Source organism: Panthera pardus, unplaced genomic scaffold (assembly GCF_024362965.1).
Source record: "Panthera pardus isolate Hobbes unplaced genomic scaffold, ASM2436296v1 HiC_scaffold_8, whole genome shotgun sequence".
In the NCBI taxonomy this organism is placed as follows: Eukaryota; Metazoa; Chordata; class Mammalia; order Carnivora; family Felidae; genus Panthera; species Panthera pardus.
The window spans coordinates 77,504,073-77,528,247 of NW_026527013.1; the positions used below are offsets into that span (position 1 = coordinate 77,504,073).

Sequence of the window (24,175 nt, forward strand, 5' to 3'; positions counted from 1 at the left end):
TCTCTCTGCCCCTCCCCAACTCGGGCACCTCATGTTCTCTCTCTCTCACACGAAAATAAACATTAAAAAAAAGAGGAAGAAGAAGAAAGAGCCCTGAGTTGTGTCTATGGTCATTAAATACACACACACACACACACACACACACACACACACACACAAAATCATATTGTCTATATTGGAGCCACATTAGCAAAATGGAGCTTTTGCAGAAAAGTGTTCATATACCCTGAAATGAGATGTACAGAGTAGTCTCGGAATCAACTAAGTAATTAGCATCCCTATTCTCCTATTAGCTGCCTTTTCTAGCAATACACACTTTCTGAATCTGTTAACTGTCTAAATAAAAGATTCTGGAAATTATGTAAATTGAGACCATGTTAGCTAATTATTTTTGACACAGTAAACACTTAGCTCAAAATGAATTAATTTATCTTATGCTTGTGTTTCAAAAATTAAAAGTGAAGTCAGCCTTACCCTTGAACCGAGCAAGAATTAACTTTTTTAAGAAAGACTGACAGCAAAAAAGCAAATAAACAACAAAACCTGAATATTTTGCGAATTAACCTAACAGACACAATTTCAAACTTTCTTACACATGTTTAATTCCTGACACTGAGAAGGACCACTTATTTTCTATATTTTGTCAAAGGATGATGAGATGAGCCCCTGGTCACATTTGCAAATCCTCAGAGATACTCTTACTTGCTGCTGTCCTGTGAGCCTCTGAGTTGGGTTTCCAAGCACACCGGTGCCCACGAACCCACTGGGATTAGGCCTTTAAAGGGGCTCCTGGGTACACTTGGAGGGTACTCTCCAAAGCTTCCCAGTCTTGGGTCTCCAGGAGACACAGATTATGAGCCATGTGCCCTCCAAGTACTTGTGATCAGACATGATGGGAACTGTTGGAGGGGCAGGCATTTGGGGAACCAATTTTCTTCTTCCTTTCTGATTACACAATGTGAGATCAGGTGTCCAACTCACCTGGACATATGGAGCTTGGCTGGAGGCAGGGCAGAGGAGGATGAAAGACAGACACTTGAGCTTTTAGAAAGTGCCAGCTTGAAGGACCACTAAAAAGATGTACATTTTTGTTCTTTCTATTCATACACCAAACTCCTCAAAATATAACTGATATTTTTAAACACCAAGATGATAAACTATAACTATTACACCAGGAAAAGAAACCACTCCTACTTACTTTTGCTTATGAATGAACTTGATTCTCAACTTTTTAATTCATGACAACTTTACCCAAAATGTCCTCTTAGGAGCAGAAAATAACCTTAGGAGAGTCCTAAGGCTGCTAAGCTCATAAATTTACACACAGAACTGAGGCACTGACAATGCCGAGAGAAAGGTTCCCAAACACCTTTAGGATTCTAAAATGTGGGCTCAGAAGAGAAGATATAGGGAAAGGCCATTGTCAAAACTACATAAATTTAATCTCCACTTCTGTGTGTACTGAAACTGTCTCTTCTAAACGTACTTGATTAAATACATGCAAAGGGGATCTTTGTGGAGACTAATGGTCTGTTGGTAAGAGTGAACAATCTAGGGGCACCAGGGTAGCTTAGTTGGTTAAGCACCCAGCTCTTGGTTTCAGCTCAGGTCATGATCTCACAGTTCATGAGTGTGAGCCTTGTGTCGGGCTCTTCACTGAGAGTGCAGAGCCTGCTTGGGATTCTCTCTCTCCCTCTCTCTCTCTGCTCCTCCCTTGCTCATGCATGCTCTTTCTCTCTCTTGCTCTCTCTCTAAAAATAAATAAACTTTTTAAAAAATTTTTTTAAAAAAGTGAACAATCCAGACTAGTTACCAGGAAAAACCCAAAGCTACAAGAGTTCAAAGTGTCACACAACCATAAAGTCACACACACACACACACACACACAAAAACCAGACTCAGAAAGGGGTAATTAAGAAAAATACAATGAAGACAAACTGAGAAAATAATCAGGGATTATGATCAAGGCTGTCTAATAATAAAGGTACAAAAAGCTACATTCAAACCCTCCCCCATGACTTCACAGAGTGAACATGGCCCTGCTATTCCTGTATTTGGCTTGGAGGTCACCACCGAAGCCTCTCGGTGAACACCCAGTGGAAAGCAGCCCCTCCAGTTCCTTTCTAGAGCTCCTCCCAGCGCTCAAAGTGCTATCTCAAGGCATCGAGTGTATTGTGTTTATTGTCAGCTTCCTCCCCCAGTAGTCTGCAAGCTCTGTGAGCAGAGGGTCCTTCCTTGTGTGTCTGCTTCACTACTGTATCCCCAATGTCTAAAACACCGTTGGAAATAAATTAGGTTCAACAAATACCAAATGAATAGTGCCAATGGAAGTTAACATAACAGGTGGACTTCCTGACACCTAACCATTATATGGACAAATTTAAGTGCTATTCATACAAGTATTAAACGTGTAAAACCTGGGGGCGCCTGGGTGGCTCAGTTGGTTAGGTGTCTGACTCTTCATTTTGGCTCAGGATATCATCTCACAGTTCATGAGTTCAAGCCCCACATTGGGCTCTGTGCTGACAGTGCTGTTTTGGCTCAGGATATCATCTCACAGTTCATGAGTTCAAGCCCCACATTGGGCTCTGTGCTGACAGTGCTGAGCCTGCTTGGGATTCTCTAGTCTTCCTCTTTCTCTGCCCCTCCTCTGCTCTCTCTGTTTCTCAAAAATAAAAAAATAAACTGAAAAAAAAATTGTGAAACCTGTAAGTTAAAATACAGGATTGGCTGAAAACACAAAATAGACTTAAAAACAATAGAGCTTAACTAACCTTTAGCTTTTTGTACAAGGAGCAAAAAGCAATCCCATTTATGCCTCATAATTATGAAAACGTAACCCAGATGTTAGTGTCCGACAGAAATAATGAAAAAATTCACAAGATAATCAGTGTAGAAAACACTGGCACTTTTTAATTAAAATGTGGAAAACGACTTCAAGAGCATCCATGTTTCCAATTAAAAAAAAATCAAGATGAAACTGACATACAGGGAAATGCACAATTTGATGAATTTTGACAAATGTATATATGTATGCACCCAACACTCCAATCAAGATACAAACATTTCGCCTAGCTGGTTCAGTCGATAATGTGCAATTCTTTAACTCGGAACTGTAAGTTTGAGCCACACACTGGGTGTAGAGAGTACTTAAAAGTAAAATCTTAAAAAAAAAAAAAAAGATAAACATTTCCAGGCACCATGAGCCCCTTTACACAGTCAATCCTCACTACCCCATAGGGAGCTACTATTAGAATTTCTATCACCACAGTTTAGCTTTGCCTGGCTTTGAATTTCATCTGTTTCATATAAACATGAGGTTCAGGGGGCGCCTGGGTGGCTCAGTCAGTTAAGCGGCTGACTTTTTTTAAAAATTTTTTTAATGTTTTGTATTTATTATTGAAGGAGAGAGAGAGACAGAGCATGAGCGGGGGAGGAGCAGAGAGAGAGGGAAACACAGAATCCAAAACAGGCTCCAGGCTCTGAGCTGTCAGCACAGAGCCCAACATGGGGCTCGAACTCACGAACTGTGAGATCATGACCCAAGCTAAAATCGGACGCTTAACCGACTGAGCCACCCAGGCGCCCCTAGCGGCTGACTCTTGATTTGGGCTCAGGTCATGATCTCTCTGTTGTGAGATGGAGCCCTGTGGTAGGCTCACGCTAAGCATGGGTGGAGCCTGCTTGAGATTCTCTCTCTCCCTCTCCCCTGCTTGCACACACAGTCTCTCTAAAAACAAAACAAAACAAAAAAACAAAAACACACACAACAAAACAAAAAAACCTAAAAACCTGAGAGTCATTCTAGCTGTTGAAAGGGTCAATAGTTTGTTCTTTTTTTATTGTTGATGGTATTCCACTGTATAAATACATCATAATTTGTTTACCCATTCTCTTGTTGATGGGCATTTGGGTTGTTTCCAGTTTGGGTTATTCTGAATAGTGTCTATAAATATTTATATACAATCCTTTTCGTGAACATATGTGTTTATTTCTCTTGAGTAAATGCCTAGTGTGGATTGCTGGGTTATAGGTGGGAAATGTTTAACTTTATAAAACCCCACATTTTTCCTAGGTGTACCATTTTACATTCTCACAGGCAAAATAAGAGAGTTCTTCTAGTTACTCCACATCTTTACCAATGTAGCCATTCTTCTGTGTATTGTGGCTTTTAATGTTTATTTATTTTGAGAGTGTGTGCGAATGTGAGCACATGGGCAGGAGCAGAGAGAGAGAGAGGGAGAGGGAGAGAGAAAGGGAGAGAGAATCTCAAGCAGGCTCAGTGCAGCCAGGACAGAGCCAACATGGAGCTCAAACCCACAAACTGCAAGATCATGACCTGAGCTGAAACCAAGAGTTGGATGCCTAGCCACGCAGGCGCCCCAGCGTTGTGTTGTGGTTTTAACTTTCATATCCTTAATAACTAAAAATCCCAAGCACCATCCTATGTGCTTATTGGCCATCCCGATGTCTTCTTTATTAAACTGGCCAAGTCTTTTAACTCGGTTTGATTAGGGGCTTCTCATTATTGAGTTTTACAGTTCCTTTTCTATATTTTCAGTAATGACAGAATATGTACTAGACAAAAAATCCTAGTTATAAGAACAAAAGTGATAAGTTACTTAGAAATAAAACTAAGAAGAGATAGGAAAATCCTTTTTGGAGAAAACTGGATAAATGGAGATGTATCATGTTCGTGTAGAGTAAGACTCAATATCATTAAAATGTCTTTTCTCTCCAAAATTTTTTTTTTTTAATTTTTTTAAGGTTTATTTATTTTTTTGAGACAGAGCATGAACGGGGGAGGGTCAGAGAGAGGGAGACACAGAATCCGAAACAGGCTCCAGGCTCTGAGCTGTCAGCACAGAGCCTGACGTGGGGCTCGAACTCACGGACCGCGAGATCATGACCTGAGCCAAAGTCGGCCGCCCAACCGACTGAGCCACCCAGGCGCCCCTCTCTCCAAAATTTTTTATAAATCAAGTACAATTCCAATAAAACTCCCAAATGAAGTTTTTCACAAAATTTAAAAAGCTTCTCCTAAAAGATATATGGAATAATAAAAACCTATGAATAAACAATTCTGAAGAAAGATAAGGTGGGAGTTACTTACCATACATCAAGACCATGGAAAGTCATATTAACTCAGAGATATTGATGAACAAATAGAAAAACCATCAGAAAAGAATAAAGATGTTAAGTACATTCACGTTTATATGTTTCTTTTATTTATTATTTTTTTAAGAGAGAGAGAGAGGGTGCAAGTGAGTGAGGGGCAGAGAGAGAGAGAGAGAGAGAGAGAGAGAGAGAGAGAGAGAGAGAATCCCACAAGGGGAAGGGGGAGGGAGAGGGAGAGGGAGAGAAGTGGGGCTCACCCGAAGCAGGGGTCATGCTTACCCAAAGCAAGGGTGTTCACCAGATGCGGGGCTTATGCTCACACTATGCGGGGCTCAAGCTCACCCAAAGTGGAGCTCGAATTCACCTGATGTGGAACTTGAACTCACGACCCATGAGATCATGACCTAAGCCGAAGTCAGATGCTTAACCTACTGAGCCACCCATGAGCCCCCATTCACACATATATAGAAAATTGATATTCAAAAATCAGTGGGGAAAAAAGTCAATAAATGATGCATTTTTTTAAATTTTATTTTATTTTTAGGTAATGTCTACACCCAATATGGGGCTTGAACCCACAACCCCAAGATTAAGAGCCACATGTCGCTTTGACCAAGCCAGCTAGGTGCCCCTATGATGTGTATTTTAAAAAATGCAATGAAATTCCCATCCCAAACCATAGAGAAATAAATTATCACTGTATTAAATCCTTAGGTATGAAACTCAACTTAAAATTTAGGAATTAAGAAGCTTAAAATCAAGAAAGTGCTCAACCAAAATTACCATAAACAACATGAAAAGACAGGCTCAAGACTGTGAGATTTTTCTAATGCATGTTACCCAACAAAGGATTAGTAACCAGAATGAGGAGAAAGAGGAGGATGAGGACGGGGAGGAGGAGGAGGAGGAGGAGGATGGGGAGGAGGAGGAGGGAGAAGAGGAAGAGGAAAAATGGAAGGAAAAGAAGGAAGAAGGAAAGAAATCTTCCTATAAATCAGGAAGAAAAATACAATTAGCAGGATGAGAAAAATAGCACAGAATAAAAAAATTTTCCACAGAAGAGAAACTACAAACATAGTCCATGAACATAATAAAAAGATGCCCAGTGTTACTAGTAATCAGGAAAAAGCAAATTTAATTCACAATGAGATTTTAACATCCATCCTGCTGGCAAAGCTTGTTCAAATCTGATAACATATGTTACCTTGAATGTGGAGGACCAGGAACTCTTCCCCTCTACTGAAAAATAAAGTGGTGTAAACACAACAGTCTGAGGTGTGGTTAAAGCTGTGCACCCCGTACAACCAGCCTTTCCACACTTAAGTATCTACCTACAGCAGCAGTCCTCAAACCTTTTGGTCTCAAAACCTCTTTCCACTCTTAAAAATTATTTGCTTTAATAGGTTATATCCACTGATAATTGTTGTATTAGAAATTAAAATTGATAAATTTAAAAAATATTTAAAACTACCAACAACAAAACAATTACATGTTATTATAAATAACGTATTTTTATGGAAAATAACTATTTTCCAAAACAAAACAAAATTCAGTAAAAAGAATGACTCTGTTTTACATTTTTGCAAATCTAACAGAGGACAATTAGGTTCTCATATCAGCTTCTACCTTCAGATGTTTTATATCATACATCATGTACCCTTTGAAAAACTCTACTATACACTTACGACAGAATGGGGGGGGGTAAAAAGCAAAGAACACTATTATTATTATAGTTTTCACCCCACAGACTCCCTGAAAAGGTCTAGAATTGGGAGGGGAATGATTCTTCAAGGGGTCCCAGAACACACTTTGAAAACCACCTTTAAAAACTCTAGTATATGTGCATAACACACATATACACACACAATGTTCACTACAGCACTGTAATGACAACAAATTAGAAACACCCAAAGTTATTTATCAAAGACTAGATAAAGCATCTATTTACACAAAGGTATACTACATAGCAGTATAAATAAAAAATAAAAGTAAAAGTAAAATTTAAAAAATAATGAACTTGGGGCACCTGGGTGACTCAGTCGTTAAGCATCTGACTTTGGCCTCAGGTCATGATCTCATCGTTCTTGAGTTGGAACCCAGAGTTGGGCTCTGTGCTGACAGCTCAGAGCCTGTTGCGGATTCTGTGTGTCCCTCTCTCTCTGCACCTTCCCCGCTCATGCTCTGCCTCTTTGTCTCTCAAAAATAAATGTTAAAAACAATTTTTTTTAAAAATGAACTAAAGCTACACAAATCAACATAACATCATCTCAAAAACTATTCTCAAAAATACAAAATTATATTTTGTATTAAATACATATATACATATTAATACATATATATGTATTAAATACATATAATTGTATTAAATACAATTTTGAAATTGTATTTCATATAATTATGAAAATTATAATTTACATAAATGAAACTTTTATAAGTGGCGCAATTTATACAGACTTTGAAAATATGCAAAATAGCACTATTTCTAAGCTATGAATAAATGCCTATGTAGTAACAGTGCAAAAACATGCATAGAAAATATAAATGCTAAATTTATCACAGTGGTGGAGATCTATGGGGATCTATAGTTAAGAAAACGGGATAAGAAAGGAGTACACAAGGGACTTCTATCACATGTGTTTTCTTAAAAGAAAAAGCCTCAGGAAAAAAAAAAGCCTCACGTGTATAATTGTTAAAATTTATTGAAGCTAGAAGATGACTTAGGTGAGTGTTCCCTACTTAGTCTCTGTTCTTTTCGGTACATTGGAAATCTCTCACAATTTGAAAAAAGGAAAAAATGTTCGCTCTACTTAATTTTGGCAGAAAAAAATCTCTCAAATATGTTCTGACATTATCAGAGCAACCAGATTAGTTCATGTTCTATTTTTTTAACGTTATTATCTCTGACTTACAAAAACTGTATATATATTTAAGGTGTACAACTTGATGTTTTGATGTATGTATACATTGTGAAAAGATCACCACAATCAAGCTAAATAACTTCTCAATCACCTCTACGTATTTACCACCGTGTGTGTCAAAATTTAACCTAACATCTATACTCTCAGCAAACTTCAAGCATACAATACGGTACAGTATTTATCATCACTGCTGCACAGCTGATCTCCAGAACTCATTCATCTTTCATTAACTGAAACTTCATACCCTTTTAATGCTAAACATTCTCTTAAAATATTTTACATAAAATCCCCTTTTTACAAATGAGTTTTTGTTAGAATTCAAACACTGAAATGCCTTTGGGATTCTTTTTAAGGGATTACAAGGAAATTATTTTAAGGACTTATTATGAATCAAAAGTCCTAATATTGCCTTATCGATAAACTGTCATTAGTGACAGTCTAATAGGAAATCAAAGACCTGTGAACAATGCCACGTATCCAAAAAGACGGTCTTTTTTTTTCTCCTAAAAATATATTAAGCTAGCAATGTGCAATGGAGCAAGTATAGAATTATGGGTTTTCAGAATAAAACCGCATTTTAATGGAAAACTTAGGAAGGCAGAAATTTGTCCCACCGTGAGCTTACTTTCATAAATATTATGACATGAGGAAATGGCAACAAGCTGTCAATGTAATATAACTATTTTTTCCCAATTAATTTATATTTTAGGCACATATTCATATTTTTACTACAGGCATCTGCCTCATTTAAATCAAGTGATATTTTCAATACTTTTACCTACATTTTCCTAAGATGTTTTAAAATGACTTGTGAAAACTTAAATGAAACTATAAACTTGGGAGAAGTTTACACAAATTTATTTATTCTACCAGTTAAACACGGGTTCTCAAAGGAGGAGATGGTGTGAAAATAAAACAAAGCTTTATGCCATTGCTTTTTTTTACTTTTTTTTTTTTTTTTTTAGATTGGACTATTTACCTTAGATGTCAAATAGAATTAAAGTGCTTGAGATTTAAAGGAGCATGGGGTTTTTAAAGTCTGAAACACTTCACTAAACGATCTAAAGCCTTTACTTTTATATTTTTCACTAATAACTTTTTTCTAAAAGTACTATTACTATACTGCTTTGAAAGCGATCTTTAGTTTCTCACATTTCCAATCAAACTTCATTTTTAAAACTGTCCTGTTCTCACTGACTTCTAAATGTCGCCTGTTCTGTCACTCTCCCTCCAACAAACGTGCATGTAATACTTTACTGTATGCCAAACACTGTTAACTCATTTGGTTCTTACAACAACCCTCTCTGGTGAGTACTATCGTTATTCCCATTCCATAGATGAGAAAACTGAGTCACAGATGGCAAAGGAACTTGCTCAAGGTGCCAAAAGTTATTAATGGCAGAGCCAGCCATCTGGATTCAAATCCAAACTCCATGACAAAGTAAGTCATGTTTTTTGTTTAATTTCCATTGTTTCTGATTTTTCATGTCACTAAGTTTTCAGCAACTAAAAGCAATCTGTTTTCCATAAACTACTGGATTTAAGAAATGTGAGAGGTGCCTGGGTGGCTCAGTTGGTTAAGCATCTGACAGCTCAGGCTCAAGCCATGATCTCGCAGTTCGTGGGTTCGAGCCCTGCTTGAGTCGGGCTCTGTGCTGACAGCTCAGAGCCTGGAGCCTGCTTCTGATTCTGTGTCTCCCTCTCTCTCTGCCCCTCCTCCACTGGTGCTCGGTCTCTGTGTTTCTCTTTCAAAAATAAACATTAAAAAAAAAGAAAAGAAATGTGAGGCAAAGCCAAGGGGGCTCTCCTGACCATGTTTATTACATTAGTGGAGGGGGAAAAGTGACAAGGTAGTGCAGGCAATAACTGAGGCAGAAAATAAACATTTTAAGACAAAATTATTTGGAGGTGCCTAAAGAACAAGTAAGTGGAGGTGGCTGGTAAGCAGGCTGGCAGACACGTCAATCTGAATCTCAAAGAAAGGGAATGGGTGTGCTGGTGCCTGAGGAAAAGCTGGAGGGCAAAGGAGCTTTGGGGGTAGGCAAGATTCAGGCTTGAAGGAGGAATGATGAGGAAGGGGGGAGAGATAAGAAAAGGACAAAGCAGGTTCAGGGCCACAGACTAGTTTCGGATTTGGCATGGAGCTCCTGTAAGCAGAAGCAGTGACACAGAAGTCTGGGTGGGTCAGAATGTGTCCTCAATTAGAAAGCTATTAGAAATCCTTACCGGCAAGAAAAGCCTGTATGCCTGTGCTCTCTGCATTTTGCAGAGTGACCAAATATCAGCCTGAAAGAATATGGCCTCATCTTTAAATGAAGTATAAACCTTCATAGCGGAAGACAGGCTATGAAATGAAAACATTTTAAAGTGCATTAACGTAAAGGATTATTAGGAGACTATCTTAGGGGTGTCTGAGTGGTTTAGTCTGTTAAGCCTCCAACTCTTAGTTTTGGCTCAGGTCATGATCTCACAGTTACTGAGTTTGAGCCTTACATTGGGCCTGCTTGAGTTGGGAGCCTCTTTCCCTCTCTCTCTGCCCTCCCCCCTCCCCCAAATAAACTTTAAAAAAAAATAAAGAAGGCTATTTAAAAAAATATTTTTTTAATGTTTATTTACTTTTGAGAGAGAGAGCGAGTGGGGGAGGTGCAGAGAGAAGGAGACAAAGAATCCGAAACAGGCTCCAGGCTCTAAGCTGTCAGCACAGAGTCGGACACGGGGCTCGAACTCACGGACCGCAAGATCATGACCTGAGCTAAAGTCGGACGCTTAACCAACCAACAGAGCCACCCAGGTGCTCCAAAAGAAGACGATTTTAAATGTCTACATGCCTTAAGAAAGTTTCAATCACATAAGAAGTACACATTTATGGACATTTACTATTCAAGTGAGGTTAATTTAAGATACACTGGAGCACCTACTATGGGCAGGAAAGCTTTGGGGAGAGAGAGCATATTTCTACATATTCCCGCCTGCCTGTGGCAAGGGCAGCTCACAACTGCAAAGCTTACTGAGGTGCAAGGCATATTCATCTGCCATTCCGATAGCATTAATGTCAACCAGAGAATCTTGCACTTGCAAAGATTATTTGTGGGGTGAAATGTAAGTTAACCTCTGGAGAAAGGGTGGGATTTGGCAGAAAGTTAAGGAAAGAGGACTGGGCACTAAGAACCAAGAAAATAACTCATAGAATACTTGGCTATATCAGTTTTGTGCTGTATCGTATGCCTCTAAAGGTTGTGGTGGTGTTTTTCTTTTCTTTATTTATTTTGGGAGTGGAGGTGCAAGTGAGCGAGGGGCAGAGAAAAAGAGAATCTCACAAGGGGCAGAGAGAGAGAGAGAGAGAGAGAGAGAGAGAGAAGCGGGCTTCACCTGAAGCAGGGCTCACGTGTTTTTTTTTTTTTTTTTTCTTTTTATCTGAAGCGGGGCTTGAACTCCTAAACCATGAGATCATGACCTGAGCCAAAGTCAGATGCTTAATGACAGACAGCCACCTAGGCACCCTGGTGTTTTGCTTTTAAAGGCTGTGCTTTATTTACTACTTACTGGATAGAAACAAAGAATTTCCTTTCTTTCATGTCTTTTTACAGTTAAAATTTATTTAATAGGTAATATAAGTAGATCATAAACATTTTTTCAGTTACAAAAAAGGAGATATTGAAAAGTCTCTCTCCTGACCAACTGTCATCTCCAGAGATTTCCCTCCTGAGATACTCTTTGAAACTGCATTTCTTTCAACTGTTTAAACTTTGATTTTCTTTTAGTTCTGACACGTCCATGATTTAGTGATGCTGAACTAAAGACCTATAATAGAATGCTTCTCTTTGTCACATCCCCAAAATTTGCACAAAGAATGCAAGTACTCTACAATCTATGTTGGACTTCAAGAGGCAGACAGGACTACAAGTTAGAAAAAAAAAAAAAGCCTGGATCTTATTTCCTTCTCATAAGATAGGATTTTCTTCGCTATTTTACCACACTTCCGTTGAGTCAAACAATTAACTTATCTAATGAATGTCTATTAAAATACACACACACAAACACACACACACACACACAAGCCCCTACTACCTACAGGTCCTTTATAATGTAGGAGCTTAAATCAGGAAAGCAAAGTTGATCACAGCCACCTTATACATTAACAGACTATATCAAGTTAAGTTTTGGTCTCCAAAATAGTTCACGCACACCAAGAAGAACATAAGGCAATCCTTCAGCTTAAAGAAAAAAAATTAGGACTTGTTTACAATTACTTTTTACTTCTCCCTTTCAAAGTTTATATCGTAGGGTGATTTGTCATGTATAAAATAAGTTAATATGTTGGTATCTGCATAGCATTTATAAAGGCATATGTTGGGAGTTCATACTCAAGTACATTCTCCTAGTGATGATATATAATAAAGAAGTTTTAAGAATTAGGGGGCGCCTGGGTGGCTTAGCCGGTTGGGTGTCCAACTTGGGCTCAGGTCATGATCTCACGGTTCTTGGGTTGGAGACCCACAATTGGGCTCTGTGCTGACAGCTCGAAGCCTGGAGCCTGCTTCAGATCCTGTGTCCCCTCTCTCTCTGCTCCTCCCCTGCTTGCACTCTGTCTCTTGCTCTCTCAAAAATGAATAAAAAACATTAATAAAAAAATAAATAAAAAGTTTCGAGAATTAAATAGCTCAGTATATTAGGTGTTCATTTCTAAAAGTAAATATTTTGTCAAGTTTGTAAAAGTATATGAAGTGCTAATTTTAATGGGATACACAGAGAAAACAACTGTAAAAGGGACAGATCAACACTTGGCCAGACTATATATTTCTAGAGTTAAAAGTAGATAGCTTATTTTTTGGTATGTGGTTCTTTTCAACCATATTCCTGCTATCAGAGTTATTGAAAATTAGGTGTACCATGGTTAAGGAGATGGGCTCTGAACTCACAATGTCAAGTTCAAATCCTGACTCCATCACTTACTTTGGAGAGGCCTAAATGGCACATGGATAAATGGTCTTGCTGTCTGGCACTTCAGCAGCCAAAAATGTTAACAATTATAATTAAATAAAAAGAGCATCATTTAACAAACATTAGCTTTAGTAACTGAAATGAAACAGCTGAGTCACTTTTTAATTCAGCATAACTTTTTGGAAAGATGTTTTTTGGTCTCAACTGAAATGTATCTAAACAAATGGAAGCTTTTGCCTTCTTTTTTATCAAAAAACAAAAACAAAAACAAAAACAAAAAACCTCAATATCACTCCCATGAGCTATTTTGTCTTGGAACAGCTAATATAAGTTAAACAATGTCAGTCCCTAGCCAAACAGATATGGGAATAACTGTATACAGTATATCTTCTTGGCTTCATTTTTATGTGGAACATGTGTTTATATTTTGACCTTTTGTCTTTTTTTTTTTTTTAATGCAGAACCATTTTTAAACATCAGCAACTGGAATGATTTTTTTTAAGTTTCCAAACATATTAAGTTACACATGGCAATGCCTATTGCTGAAACATTTATAAATGTTACACCAACTGTGTTTACAGTTCCGATTTTTTTTAGATTGTTTTGTTTTCATATAAGCCATGACCTGAAAAATTTAGCTCAAATTCTTTCCACAAAATAATTACATAATGGAACAGTCTGAGTCATTTTGAATTTCCGAAACACAAAACTTGCTCCCATAAGATAAAGACAGTGGTGAGTATCATAGTGGGGTTTTTATGACTAACTCTACCATAACTAAAAGGTATTGATAAGACTGGAAGGACTATAAGAACATGGTGATTAGAACTCATCCAACTGAGAAAAATCACTGCACTCTTTTTTATTTCCCATTGCCTATCCTTAAGCAATTGACATAAAAATAAAGTCTAAAAGTAATTTCGCTGTAGTGAAAAAAAAAATCAAAGAACAAAAAATTTGGTAATTCTGAAGACAAAAGTACAAAAATACTTCTCTTTAGCCTTGCCTCTTAAACCTTATCTATCACCTTGATGGAAGAAACAATTTATAACATGTAAGTTAATATAAATAGCACATAAAATATAAGGAATAGTTCTATGAAAAAGAAGACCAAAATCAACCAAACTGGGGTTAAGGAAATTATTACGCTGTCAGTGCAGAGCCTGACGCGGGGCTCAAACTCCTGAACTGTGACTTGATGACCTGAGCCAAAGTAGGATGCTTAACTGACTGAGCCACCCATGAGCCCCCACAAAAGGATTGTTTCTTCAGAAGTCCAGAGATGGTCAACTTAAGAGAATAATCATTTCTTTTTTAAGACAAAAAAAAAAAAAAAAAAAAAAAGGAAGGAGTTGGCACTCAATCGATATTTCTACAGTGAGTAAATCAGAGAATGAGTACAGCATCCTACCTTCCAATTTGCATACGTTCCTTCTCCTAACAGGTCACCCCAGGTCCCAGCCCCTTTCTGGTATCAAATGACTGTGGACACCACTCAGGCTCTGTGGTCAGTCACTCAATCTCCTTCACTGAACCCCAACCTCTCTACCAAAGGCCTTCTCTAACTGCTAGTACTCCCATTACATGACTTTCTAAATGGATCACAAAGAAGCCTCCCACTGAGGAATTCAAAGGTCTCTTGTCAGTATTTACACAGTTGAAAAAGAAACACATTTGGTTTTCTTGAGGCAGCCAGGAACAAAATCTTGACAGCTGGAAATTTACTGGAACCCACAGGGCTGGGATTTACAACTATATTTCAAGGGATTCGGAACTATATTTCAATAATAATAACCATTAAATATTTACTCCATCCTACCAAGACACAGCACATCCCTATGTGCAACCTCAAATGGAAAGCTTAGAACTCTCTTATGTTAAATAATGGTTGACCAGTTGGATTTTTAAGACATGGAGACAAATTAAAGTATTCTTCAATTTTTGTTCCGGTGTTTTCCTTTTGTGCTCTCTTCAGACAAAGTACAAATTAGTCAAAGAACCTTACACAAATCCCAACTGATTTTACTCTGCTCTTTCTCCCTCCCACCCTCCCTTTTCCCTGAGCCTAAAGTAACAGATGGGTAAGAGTTTGAGAAAAGACACTATTTCAAGTACTTTGATTTCCCAATTTCAATCCCCAAAGCATTCACTTATTACTACTATTAAAATGAATAATGTTTTACCTGTTCTACTCTAAAAATCACCATCTAAACTCAAAATATTTTTTAATTTTAAATCTTCTCTATTATTGTTTTCTGCTCATAACTAAAATAATAGCATAAATATTTTAGCCATTGTCATGAATGATGTAATTTCCATTTCAGGAGGATTTAAAGCTACCATATAAATTTAAAACTTACCATGTAAATTTCTAATAGCCAAAGGCAATAAAGTCTCATTAATTTAAAAGTCTGGAGCTCTTAGCTACAAATTATGAGTTGAAAGGATGTGGGTTTTATTACTGCGCAACATAACTTCACATTAAATCCCAAGTGGAACTGCCACGTAAGCTCATTTCCTACTTCATTTCTCTAAAAAGCGTAAACACTAGATTCATTTCCACAAAATACAATGAAATTGCTATTCTGCAAGAAGTTTACACTCCTGTAAGATTTCATGTTAATGAGGTCATTTGTCTTACATGGAAAACAATGCTTGCTATGTGCACTGTCCTGAGGGACCTTATAAATATTAATCCATTTATCCTCTAACAACCTTATGAGGTGAGTACTACTACTGTGATTATATGTCAGTATGCTTAGCACAGGGCTTCAGATGTGAAAGAAAGTAAGTGTTGTCTGACTTTCATGAACATTTTCAAACGAATTAAATGTATTGAAGAGGTTGATGAAGAACTAACAATTGGCTGCTTTGTCTCATAATCATCTCTAGTGGCCACAGAGAGCAAGCTCTAAATAAGGACACAGAGATAAAAGTGAGCCTAATACATCAGCCAAAGCAACAATTCATTAAACCTATGATTACTCTCTACATGTTCCCACTGTCAATTAGGCCAAGAAGTCAATAGGTGGAAGTGGTTTTTTTTACTCCCAGGATGAGCATGGTGAAGAAGACTTTCACAGAAGGTTCTTAGGAAGCCCATACATGTATGTATAAATTTGTTCTCTTAATCTCGTCCCACCACTCCGTGCTCCAATATTTTCTGTGATGTTAAGGATCTCTTATAAATTCCCCATATTCCCCTTAAATTGTAAAAAAAAAATCATAGGTAGATACGATTCTCCAATAAAGATTTGACATAGGCCAGAGTTAAGAGGATTAAGTCATAGTTTTTACATGGTGAATTTCTATTTATATATCTTGACATGCTTGCTTTATAAGATATTCTATATTTTTGGCTTGTGTACCCACTTTGAAATCTAGATTTTTCTTCTAAAATATGGAAAATTAGTCCTCTATATTTTGTATACAGTTTATTTTTTTTCCAGCTTGATCTTCATGTACCCATAAGTAATTTAATTTTCTTCTGACCACTTGTCAATTTATAGGGATAATTTGGAATTTTATTTACTTCATTTTATAATTTCAGCAACTTCACTGAAGAAATTATTGAGCAACATAAGACCTCACAGTGATGCCTACGTGAAACCATTGATTATCATAGATTCTACTCCAAGCTGGTACTGATCCAACTCTTTGGCCTACTGTAAACCCTTTTAATATATTCTAAGCCTGGGGATACTACCCTTTCAGAAGCAACATGTCATGCTTGAGGTGCTTTCTGCAGCATGGGGAAGAGGGAGGCAGTCTCCATCATAGCTTCTTTAAGGACTTAAGACCTCCCTGGAAGGGTTATTGCCATATGCCATTATCATTCTAACACCTGAAGGTTGCCCTTTTATCCAGAATTGAAAGCAAAATGAAAGTAACACAAGTAATAAAATTAAGAAAACAGGACGAGAATGGGAGAGCTACCAGCAGAGAAAGGGATCCTTCAGATCCCCAGGAAAGAAGACCACCTTCACCCATCTGACCATTTGGCCTACTGCTATCAACGGCCAGGCTACCAGACTCTGACTCACTTCTTTGTTTCAACCACCACACTGAGGTCAAAGTCATATGTTCGATCCCTACCTGAGTCAAATGGGAAGCCACCTCACTGTCAAAAATGTGCCCAACCTCTCATAAATATCATCACTTGTCCTAAAGGGATTCATTAGAGTCGGTATGAACCAATCCATGCAAATTCATCACCATTACTGGAAAAATAACCAGGAAAACCTGATCCATGAGTCAGTCCATTGTATAAATTTCATTTAGGAAGAACTCTCTGATGGTCTTGGGGCAGATAGATGTTGAGTAAGAAACCAGGCTCTGCCACTTAACTAGTTCCATGTGTAATCTTGGACACGTTCATTTATCAGAGCCTTACAGATAAAACACATCAAGGGTCTCAAGTAGAATCTGACACAAAAGGGATGTTCACGTGATGTTGGCCCCAGCTCCTCTTAACTTTTAACCTGGGAGTTAAGAGAAGGATGGAGCCAGGTCCACCAGTGTTTCAACCCTGGTTCTGCAACACATTAGCTGTGAAACACTGGGCAAGTGGCGGCCTCATCTGTCTCATAAAGCTGGGATAATGAATCAAAGTATTCAGATAATGCCTGGCACACAGCAAATGCCAATAAGCGGTAGCTACTTCTGTAAATGTTAGTAAGACAAAGACATTATTACCATCGCTATCTGTTGATCAGTGTTTCTCACAGTGTGGTCAGGAACTATGGATATAAGAATGACCCAGACGGTCTGTTTAAAAAAAAAAAAAAAGATCCCAACCTATTCAAAAGCTCTCCTAGAGTAGTGCCAGGTAATATTCATTTCTGAATCAAACTTCCTTGAGATGTATACTAAAATTTAAGAATGAGCGACCCAGTTGGTCTTGTGCTGGGTCACAGTAAATTAAGACTCGCCAGCTAGTACTTATTCTTTACTATGCTAGGAGAATTGCCCGGTACCTGATGTTTTATATTTTGGAAATTCTTTGGAACTAAACATTAAACTGATAGGCTCACTCCTGTTGTTTTTTCTTCCCCCCAGTGGTACTATTTTGACTTTTTCCCCCACTCCAGCCAGGGGAAGGCAAACTATGGCCTTGGTCTGTGGCCAATTTTCTACAACCCCAACAACCAGAGCCGATGTGTATTTAAAATGTTGTTGAAAGAAAGAAAGAAAGAAAGAAAGAAAGAAAGAAAGAAAGAAAGAAAGAAAGAAAGAAAGAAAACATATTCAATGGAGACATTGTGTTGCTCAGGGCATCTAAAATATTTACCGTCTAGCCCTTTACAAAAAGGTTTGTCAACCCCTGGTAGTCTACATATATTTTTTTTAACTGCAGATCTCACACAATTTACATGCTTTAAAAATAGTAATAATAAGGGAGAATTAATTAAAATAGAAGATATTCTAGTAGATATATTCTAGTGCACCTAATAGAGGCAAGTACCACTGCCAAAGTTTTTGTTATACACATATGCGTGTGTGTGTTTATCAGATAATGATCAAATTGAATTTGGCTGTAGTCAAAAAGTAATTTTAAAGTCCTTGAGGGCAGGGGTGGGAAATAAATAGTGCAATCGGTTAACGAGCATTCATTAAAACTCACACAGATTAATTTTTACAATAAAGGTGCCTTGGAGAACATAAAAAATCATATAAAATGATCCCTGCTGCTTAGAAGTTAATGGCTTATTCATTACAAAATGGTAATAAAATCAGTTTTGTGTACCATATACACTGTTATAAGGAGAAAATGGAATCATCAATGCAAAGTATTTCAAAAGTATCATACTAGAAAATATTTTAGTTATATTAATATATCATCTCAAACATATGCAGGTTTTTTTCTTACCACCTCCTTAATTCCTAGTTTCCTCCAATCTGGGAAATGAGTCTTTTTTTTTTTCCTTTGTGTGTGCATGTGTTATGTATGTGTGTTTGCATGCATGTGTCAGGAGAATAAAAGAAAATGCTTCTGCCCTTTCTGTGTCATCCATTATTGGCTTCTTCTCAATTTAAAATATGCTTTCTTTTACCTTTCTCTTGTTTCTAGCAAGAAAAGCACTTGATTAAATTCTTATGCAAAAAGAACAATAAAGACTATGATCATCTTATCCCTAGCCATACTACAAAGTCCAAAATTAAAATTGTTAAGGTAACAATTTTTCTTCTTGCCTTCATAGGACACAAATTTCCAGGGTATTTGTGATTGTTTCAGGCAAGCTAAATATACGTTAATTTTATAACACATTTGGACAAATTTGCAAAGGAAAGAAACACCTTCCTAGGAACATACTCCAGGAAATAACACTTTAAAAGGTTTTCATTCTACAGAATACACTGCAGACACACAAACCACAAGCAGTGTAAATAAATACACACTGGTACAATGCTGAAATGTATGTCTGTCTTACACCACAAAGAGAAAACACTTCCACACCACGGTATTTCAGCTTGGGATGCCATAAAGACGGGATTTAGGCCTGTGGTGTAAATACAGGAGGCTGTAAATGTGTGTGTGTGTGTGTGTCTGTGTGTGTTAGGAAAAGAGGGTTGTAAGCAGAAGGGGTGGGACTTGTCAGGAGCAGCTATTTGAGAAAATTCCTTTTTCTTTCCCATTCATTCTTTCCAGCTTGTGTCTGGCACAGTCCTTACAATTACTCACTGGCTTTTCATTCTAAAGACAACCAACAAGCTTTCAGAACTTCCTACAGTGTTTTTCACATACTTTGTTTTTTTAAAAGGCACCAAATCATTGAATATTTGTTTTAAATAAAAAGTAAACCATTAGCCCGGTTCCTCATTCCAAAGACCCCATGAGTTGCCGGCTAAACAGGATCCTTTGTTGTGTGTCCAAAAATAACACAACGCGGTATTGGTAAATTGGGAAACAACAGATCACTCCGTTTCCAAGAATGTCAAAGTTATTACCATAAATTTCGATCTGCCCCAGTGAGTCCAATTCCATGCTCCTTTCAGGGAACATGCGGTCCCAACGGCAGCAAAGCAAATCCAATTGAATACCCCTCGCCTTTTCTCTTTGGACACTCCATTAATAAATATAAGGGCTGCAAGAGGATGCCAAGTGGGCCGGTTTCCTCTACGCACAATGGTATCCGTACAGCGAAATCTCTCCAACCACAGTGAAAGTTGTCTTTCAGATGCCCACCCCACACCGGCCGTCCAGTGCCAGAGACCCCAGGACGAGAGGGGGCAGCTGGGCAGAGAGCCGTCACCTTTCAGCTCCCCACCTCCCGAGGAGGGGACGAGGGGGAGGGCACGACACGAAAGCAGAGTAGGAAGGTGGGCGAGTGGGAGAGACAGAAATGGATGCTGAGGGGGTGGGCGAGATGGAAGGTAGGTTAGGTGGAGAACGCGGGGAGAGGCGGGTGGGCAGAGCTGCGGGATTCTAGAGCAGAGTCGGGGAACGGCGCGGGCTAGCGGGGGCGCGCAGGGGGTCGGGTCCTCACCGTTGAACGCCCCGGCGTCCGCGGCCTCCTCCTCCTCCTCCTCCCCGTTCTCGGAGTCGGTGTGCATGGGCTCCTCTGCGAAGTTGACCCCCTTGCTGGGGGTACCGCCCCCGGCGGCGGCGCCCGCGTCCCCCCAGGTCCTGCCCTCATGGCCGAAGCGCGCGGCGCCTTTGCGCTCGTTCTCCTGCTGCAGGCGCGTGAAGTGCTGCAGCGCGAACTCCAGCAGGTCCGCGGGCTGGTGCCTCAGCACCTCCACCGTGAAGCCTTGCAGCAGCTCCGTCAGTCCCGCGGGGATCTCGATGCTCATCCTGCCTGCCGGGCGGCGGGCGCCTGGGCGCCGCCCTCGCCGCCTCCCCGGACCAGCCTGCGGCCCCGCGGCCGCCGAGAGAGCGCGGACGGCACTAGCGGCGCTACCCGCTGCGAGCGCGGCGCTCTGGGCCCCGGCGGCCCGGCTGGCCCGGCCCGCGGCTCCCGGCGCGCGGTTGCTCCGTCCGGCGGCGGCGGCTGAGCGAGCGCGGCCCCGGGAGGGCTGGCAGCATCTCCGGCTCCTCCCGCTCCCGCCGCCGCTGCTCCTCTCCCCCCCGCCCGGGCCTCCCCGCCCCCGCCGCGCCCGCGCCCGCGCCCGCGCCCGCGCCGCGCCGCGCCGCGCGGGAGGGGGCGTCGGAGCGCGCCCACGTGACCCCCGGAAACCATGGCAACCTCCGCCGGCGGGCGCCGCGCACCGCCGCTGGGAAGGTTGCGGTGCGGAAGACGCCGGCTGGCGGCGGCGGGGTGATGGGGCGACGCTGCTGGGCGCGCGCTGGGCGCGGACTCCTGTCAGCACGGCCGCAGGTGGCCCCCGGGGTGCACCTTGCCGTCCACCTGTCCTCGCTCCGGTGCGGACGGGCCTCTCGGCCGAATTCCACAAGTCCTTCAGCACCAGGAACCGCGCAGAGCTGCTGCCACGCGAATTGCCCCGAAACTTCAGCCTCCACCTCGGTAGCGGCATTTTATTTTCCTCCGGGAATCTAGTTTCATTAATAAGTGTTGGCAGTGTCTTTGCTTTAAAGTCATATGTGCTACTGGTTGTCTTTTGGACGAAGAAATAATACCCCATCCTTGTGACACCTTTCTTTCTCTTTTGCTGCATTTTATCCAGCCTTCCTCCATACATCCTGTTTATGTTTTGTTTTACTGACAGTAGTAAATTGTCCACTCGATGCATTTTACTGCTATTTATGAAGACAAATGCACCATTTATTGTGAGGCCCTTGTGAAAGTTAGTCGATGCCCTTCAAACAGGATAGTGAAACATTATGAGTAAAATGTCATGGTCAGGGCAGATAGTCCTAAAGAAAAAAAAAAAAAAGCTTTGCTTGATGAGGCTCCTATTGTTTATTTTAAACCTTTCCCTTAACTTTGAGTGATTTTAATTATATCTCCAAAATAGGCTACTTGATATAAAGAGATATAGAACTAGAAGGGTGTACATTTAAAGTAGAAGTCCTTGACTCTGAAATGAGGCTTAATTCTGCAAATGTTTATAATTTTGAATAATAAAAATGCTTTTTGCCAATTAAATGGTTTTTTAAAAAGCATACTTCATTTTCTACAATGGCCATAATATTGTAAATAAATATTTCAAGGGCAAGTTCAGTTCTTCTGATTTATCTTTCCACTCACAAAAAAAGAGTAAATACATGACTCAGAAAATTCGAAGTCTAGAAATCAAGATATAGCAAACTAGTTCCTTTTATAAAAATTCACCTTGATATGAACCCTTTGTTTATAAACCAACTTGTAAGCATTCATGAGTGAATGTATTTCTCTTTCTGTTCCTTATCTACCTCATAATAGCATGTTACTTTTAAACATAGTAAAGTACTTCTAATTGTGTTGAGCATTTTAAGTGGTAAGCTTTTATAAAATACCATGATCCTCATAGAGAACAATATTAGTCAAACTCTTAACCGTGTAAGCATTATATAAGCCATATATGCACTATCTTCCTAGATCCAGTAATTAAGATGAATTTGCATCATCTGCCTTCATTTATGATGTTTTTATTAAGATTAGCATTGCTTGCAAGTGGCAGAAAATGCAAAATACAGTAGCTTAAGCAATATAGAAGCTTATTTCTCTATAATGTAAATGTAAGCAGTTCAGGGCTGGTATGGTGGTTCCATGAACTTCAGGTACCCAGGCTCCTTCTAGCTCATTGCTCTGTAATCCTCAGTTTCTGGTTTAAAATTAATGCTGCATCTCTAGTCATCTCATTCATATTTGAAAGAAAAGGCATTTTACTCCCTCCCCCACCTACACATACACACACACACGCACACACACACACACACACACACACACACACAGATACACGCATACCCCTCTACAAACACTTCCAGTAAGTTGAATACACCAATTCCTCTTATACCCTCTTGGCCAGAGCTTAGTCAAGATGGCTACACCCATGGCATGATGGAATGCATTTTCCAAAGGTGACTCCAAAAATATCTCCAGTCCCTGTGCTCTTCTACAGTGTGACCTTGCCACTGCCCCATCAAGAGTTGAAGTCTTAATTCGGCTCTTCTTGAATCTGGATGGGGTTTTTACTGCTTTCAAAGAAGTCATCCCAGCATAACAGAAGTAGCCAGAAGTAGACAGACGCCCTGCCCAAATTCCTGAGCCACAGAATCTGGGAGTAGAATAAAAAGGTTGTTATTATAAAAAGGCTTAAACCTCTAAGTTTTGGGAGAATTTGTAGCACAGTAATAGGACTGAAACACGTAGCTATATGGAAAGCTTGGGAATGTGAGCTTTATTTTGAGCAGTCATGTGCCAAGCAAACATTCGGAAGCTGAGAACCAGTTCTGGGGACAATAACCAGCGGCTGCCACTGTGGATAACACTCTTTCCCCCAGGAATGACAGAAGGAAAGAGCACTCCTTATCCATTTACAAGAACCCTATTTCAAAGTAGCATCCTACATTTTGTGTTTCAAAGTAGTTTTTGTTATGTTGGTTTTGGTTTGGTTTTTGTAGATTTACTATATGAGGCTTGGTAGATGCCTCTGTCATCAACCACAATGCCAGGGTCATGTGGCTGTCATTTCTTTAGGGGTATAGAAATGATCCAGGCATGAAATGCATAATTGGATTAGATGACCTATATGGTCTCTCCCATTCTGGGATGTTCTACAATAGTATAATATTAAAAGAAGACATGTTGGATTAAAACGTCTTTGCAAACAGCTCTCTGATCATTTTTATTTGCATCAATTTTTAAACCAGAAACCATGACCTGAAAAATTAAAGCTGGATCCTGGTAGTCCTATTATGTTAATTTTGTTCTCAGAACAAACGTTCACTTCTAAACTCCTATTCTGGCTTTTATTCCCTACCACATAACCGTTCGGGTAATATTCTGTGATTTCCTTTGCTTTCATTTTCAGAATATTTCCTTCTGAACCTTGGAGTGCAGTGATGGTGGCTTATGGGAACTATTTATCTTTGAATTCTTTAAAAGAACATCACTGAAATTGATTCTTTGGTGGTTGATTTACAAAGCAATTTTCACTAGTTTCTAAGAGCAGCAAAAGCAATTGCCAAAGAACTCTGAGAGTTCAGCATCGAAATGAAATGAGAATGCTACCAAATTTGTTTTCACACATGGAAAATTAAATAGGTACCGGACAGAGACATCAATTTTTTTATATGGAGCTGCCAACACAAGACA

At 39.5% G+C, this 24,175-nt stretch overlaps 1 protein-coding gene across 2 annotated transcripts in view; it reads right to left on the reverse strand.

The window, feature by feature from the left end:
* PRKAR2B (protein kinase cAMP-dependent type II regulatory subunit beta) overlaps positions 1-20,989 on the reverse strand; it is a 102,614-nt gene extending 81,625 nt beyond the window's left edge. Inside the window, exon 1 of one of the 2 annotated variants that reach the window (XM_053897954.1) lies at positions 20,465-20,989. In XM_053897954.1, coding sequence (XP_053753929.1) covers positions 20,465-20,771 — 307 coding nt within the window. In that variant the 5' untranslated portion in view covers positions 20,772-20,989. The remainder of the gene's footprint in view (positions 1-20,464) is intronic. The other variant, XM_019451187.2, reaches the window with a different exon arrangement.
* Between the last annotated feature and the right edge of the window lie 3,186 nt (positions 20,990-24,175).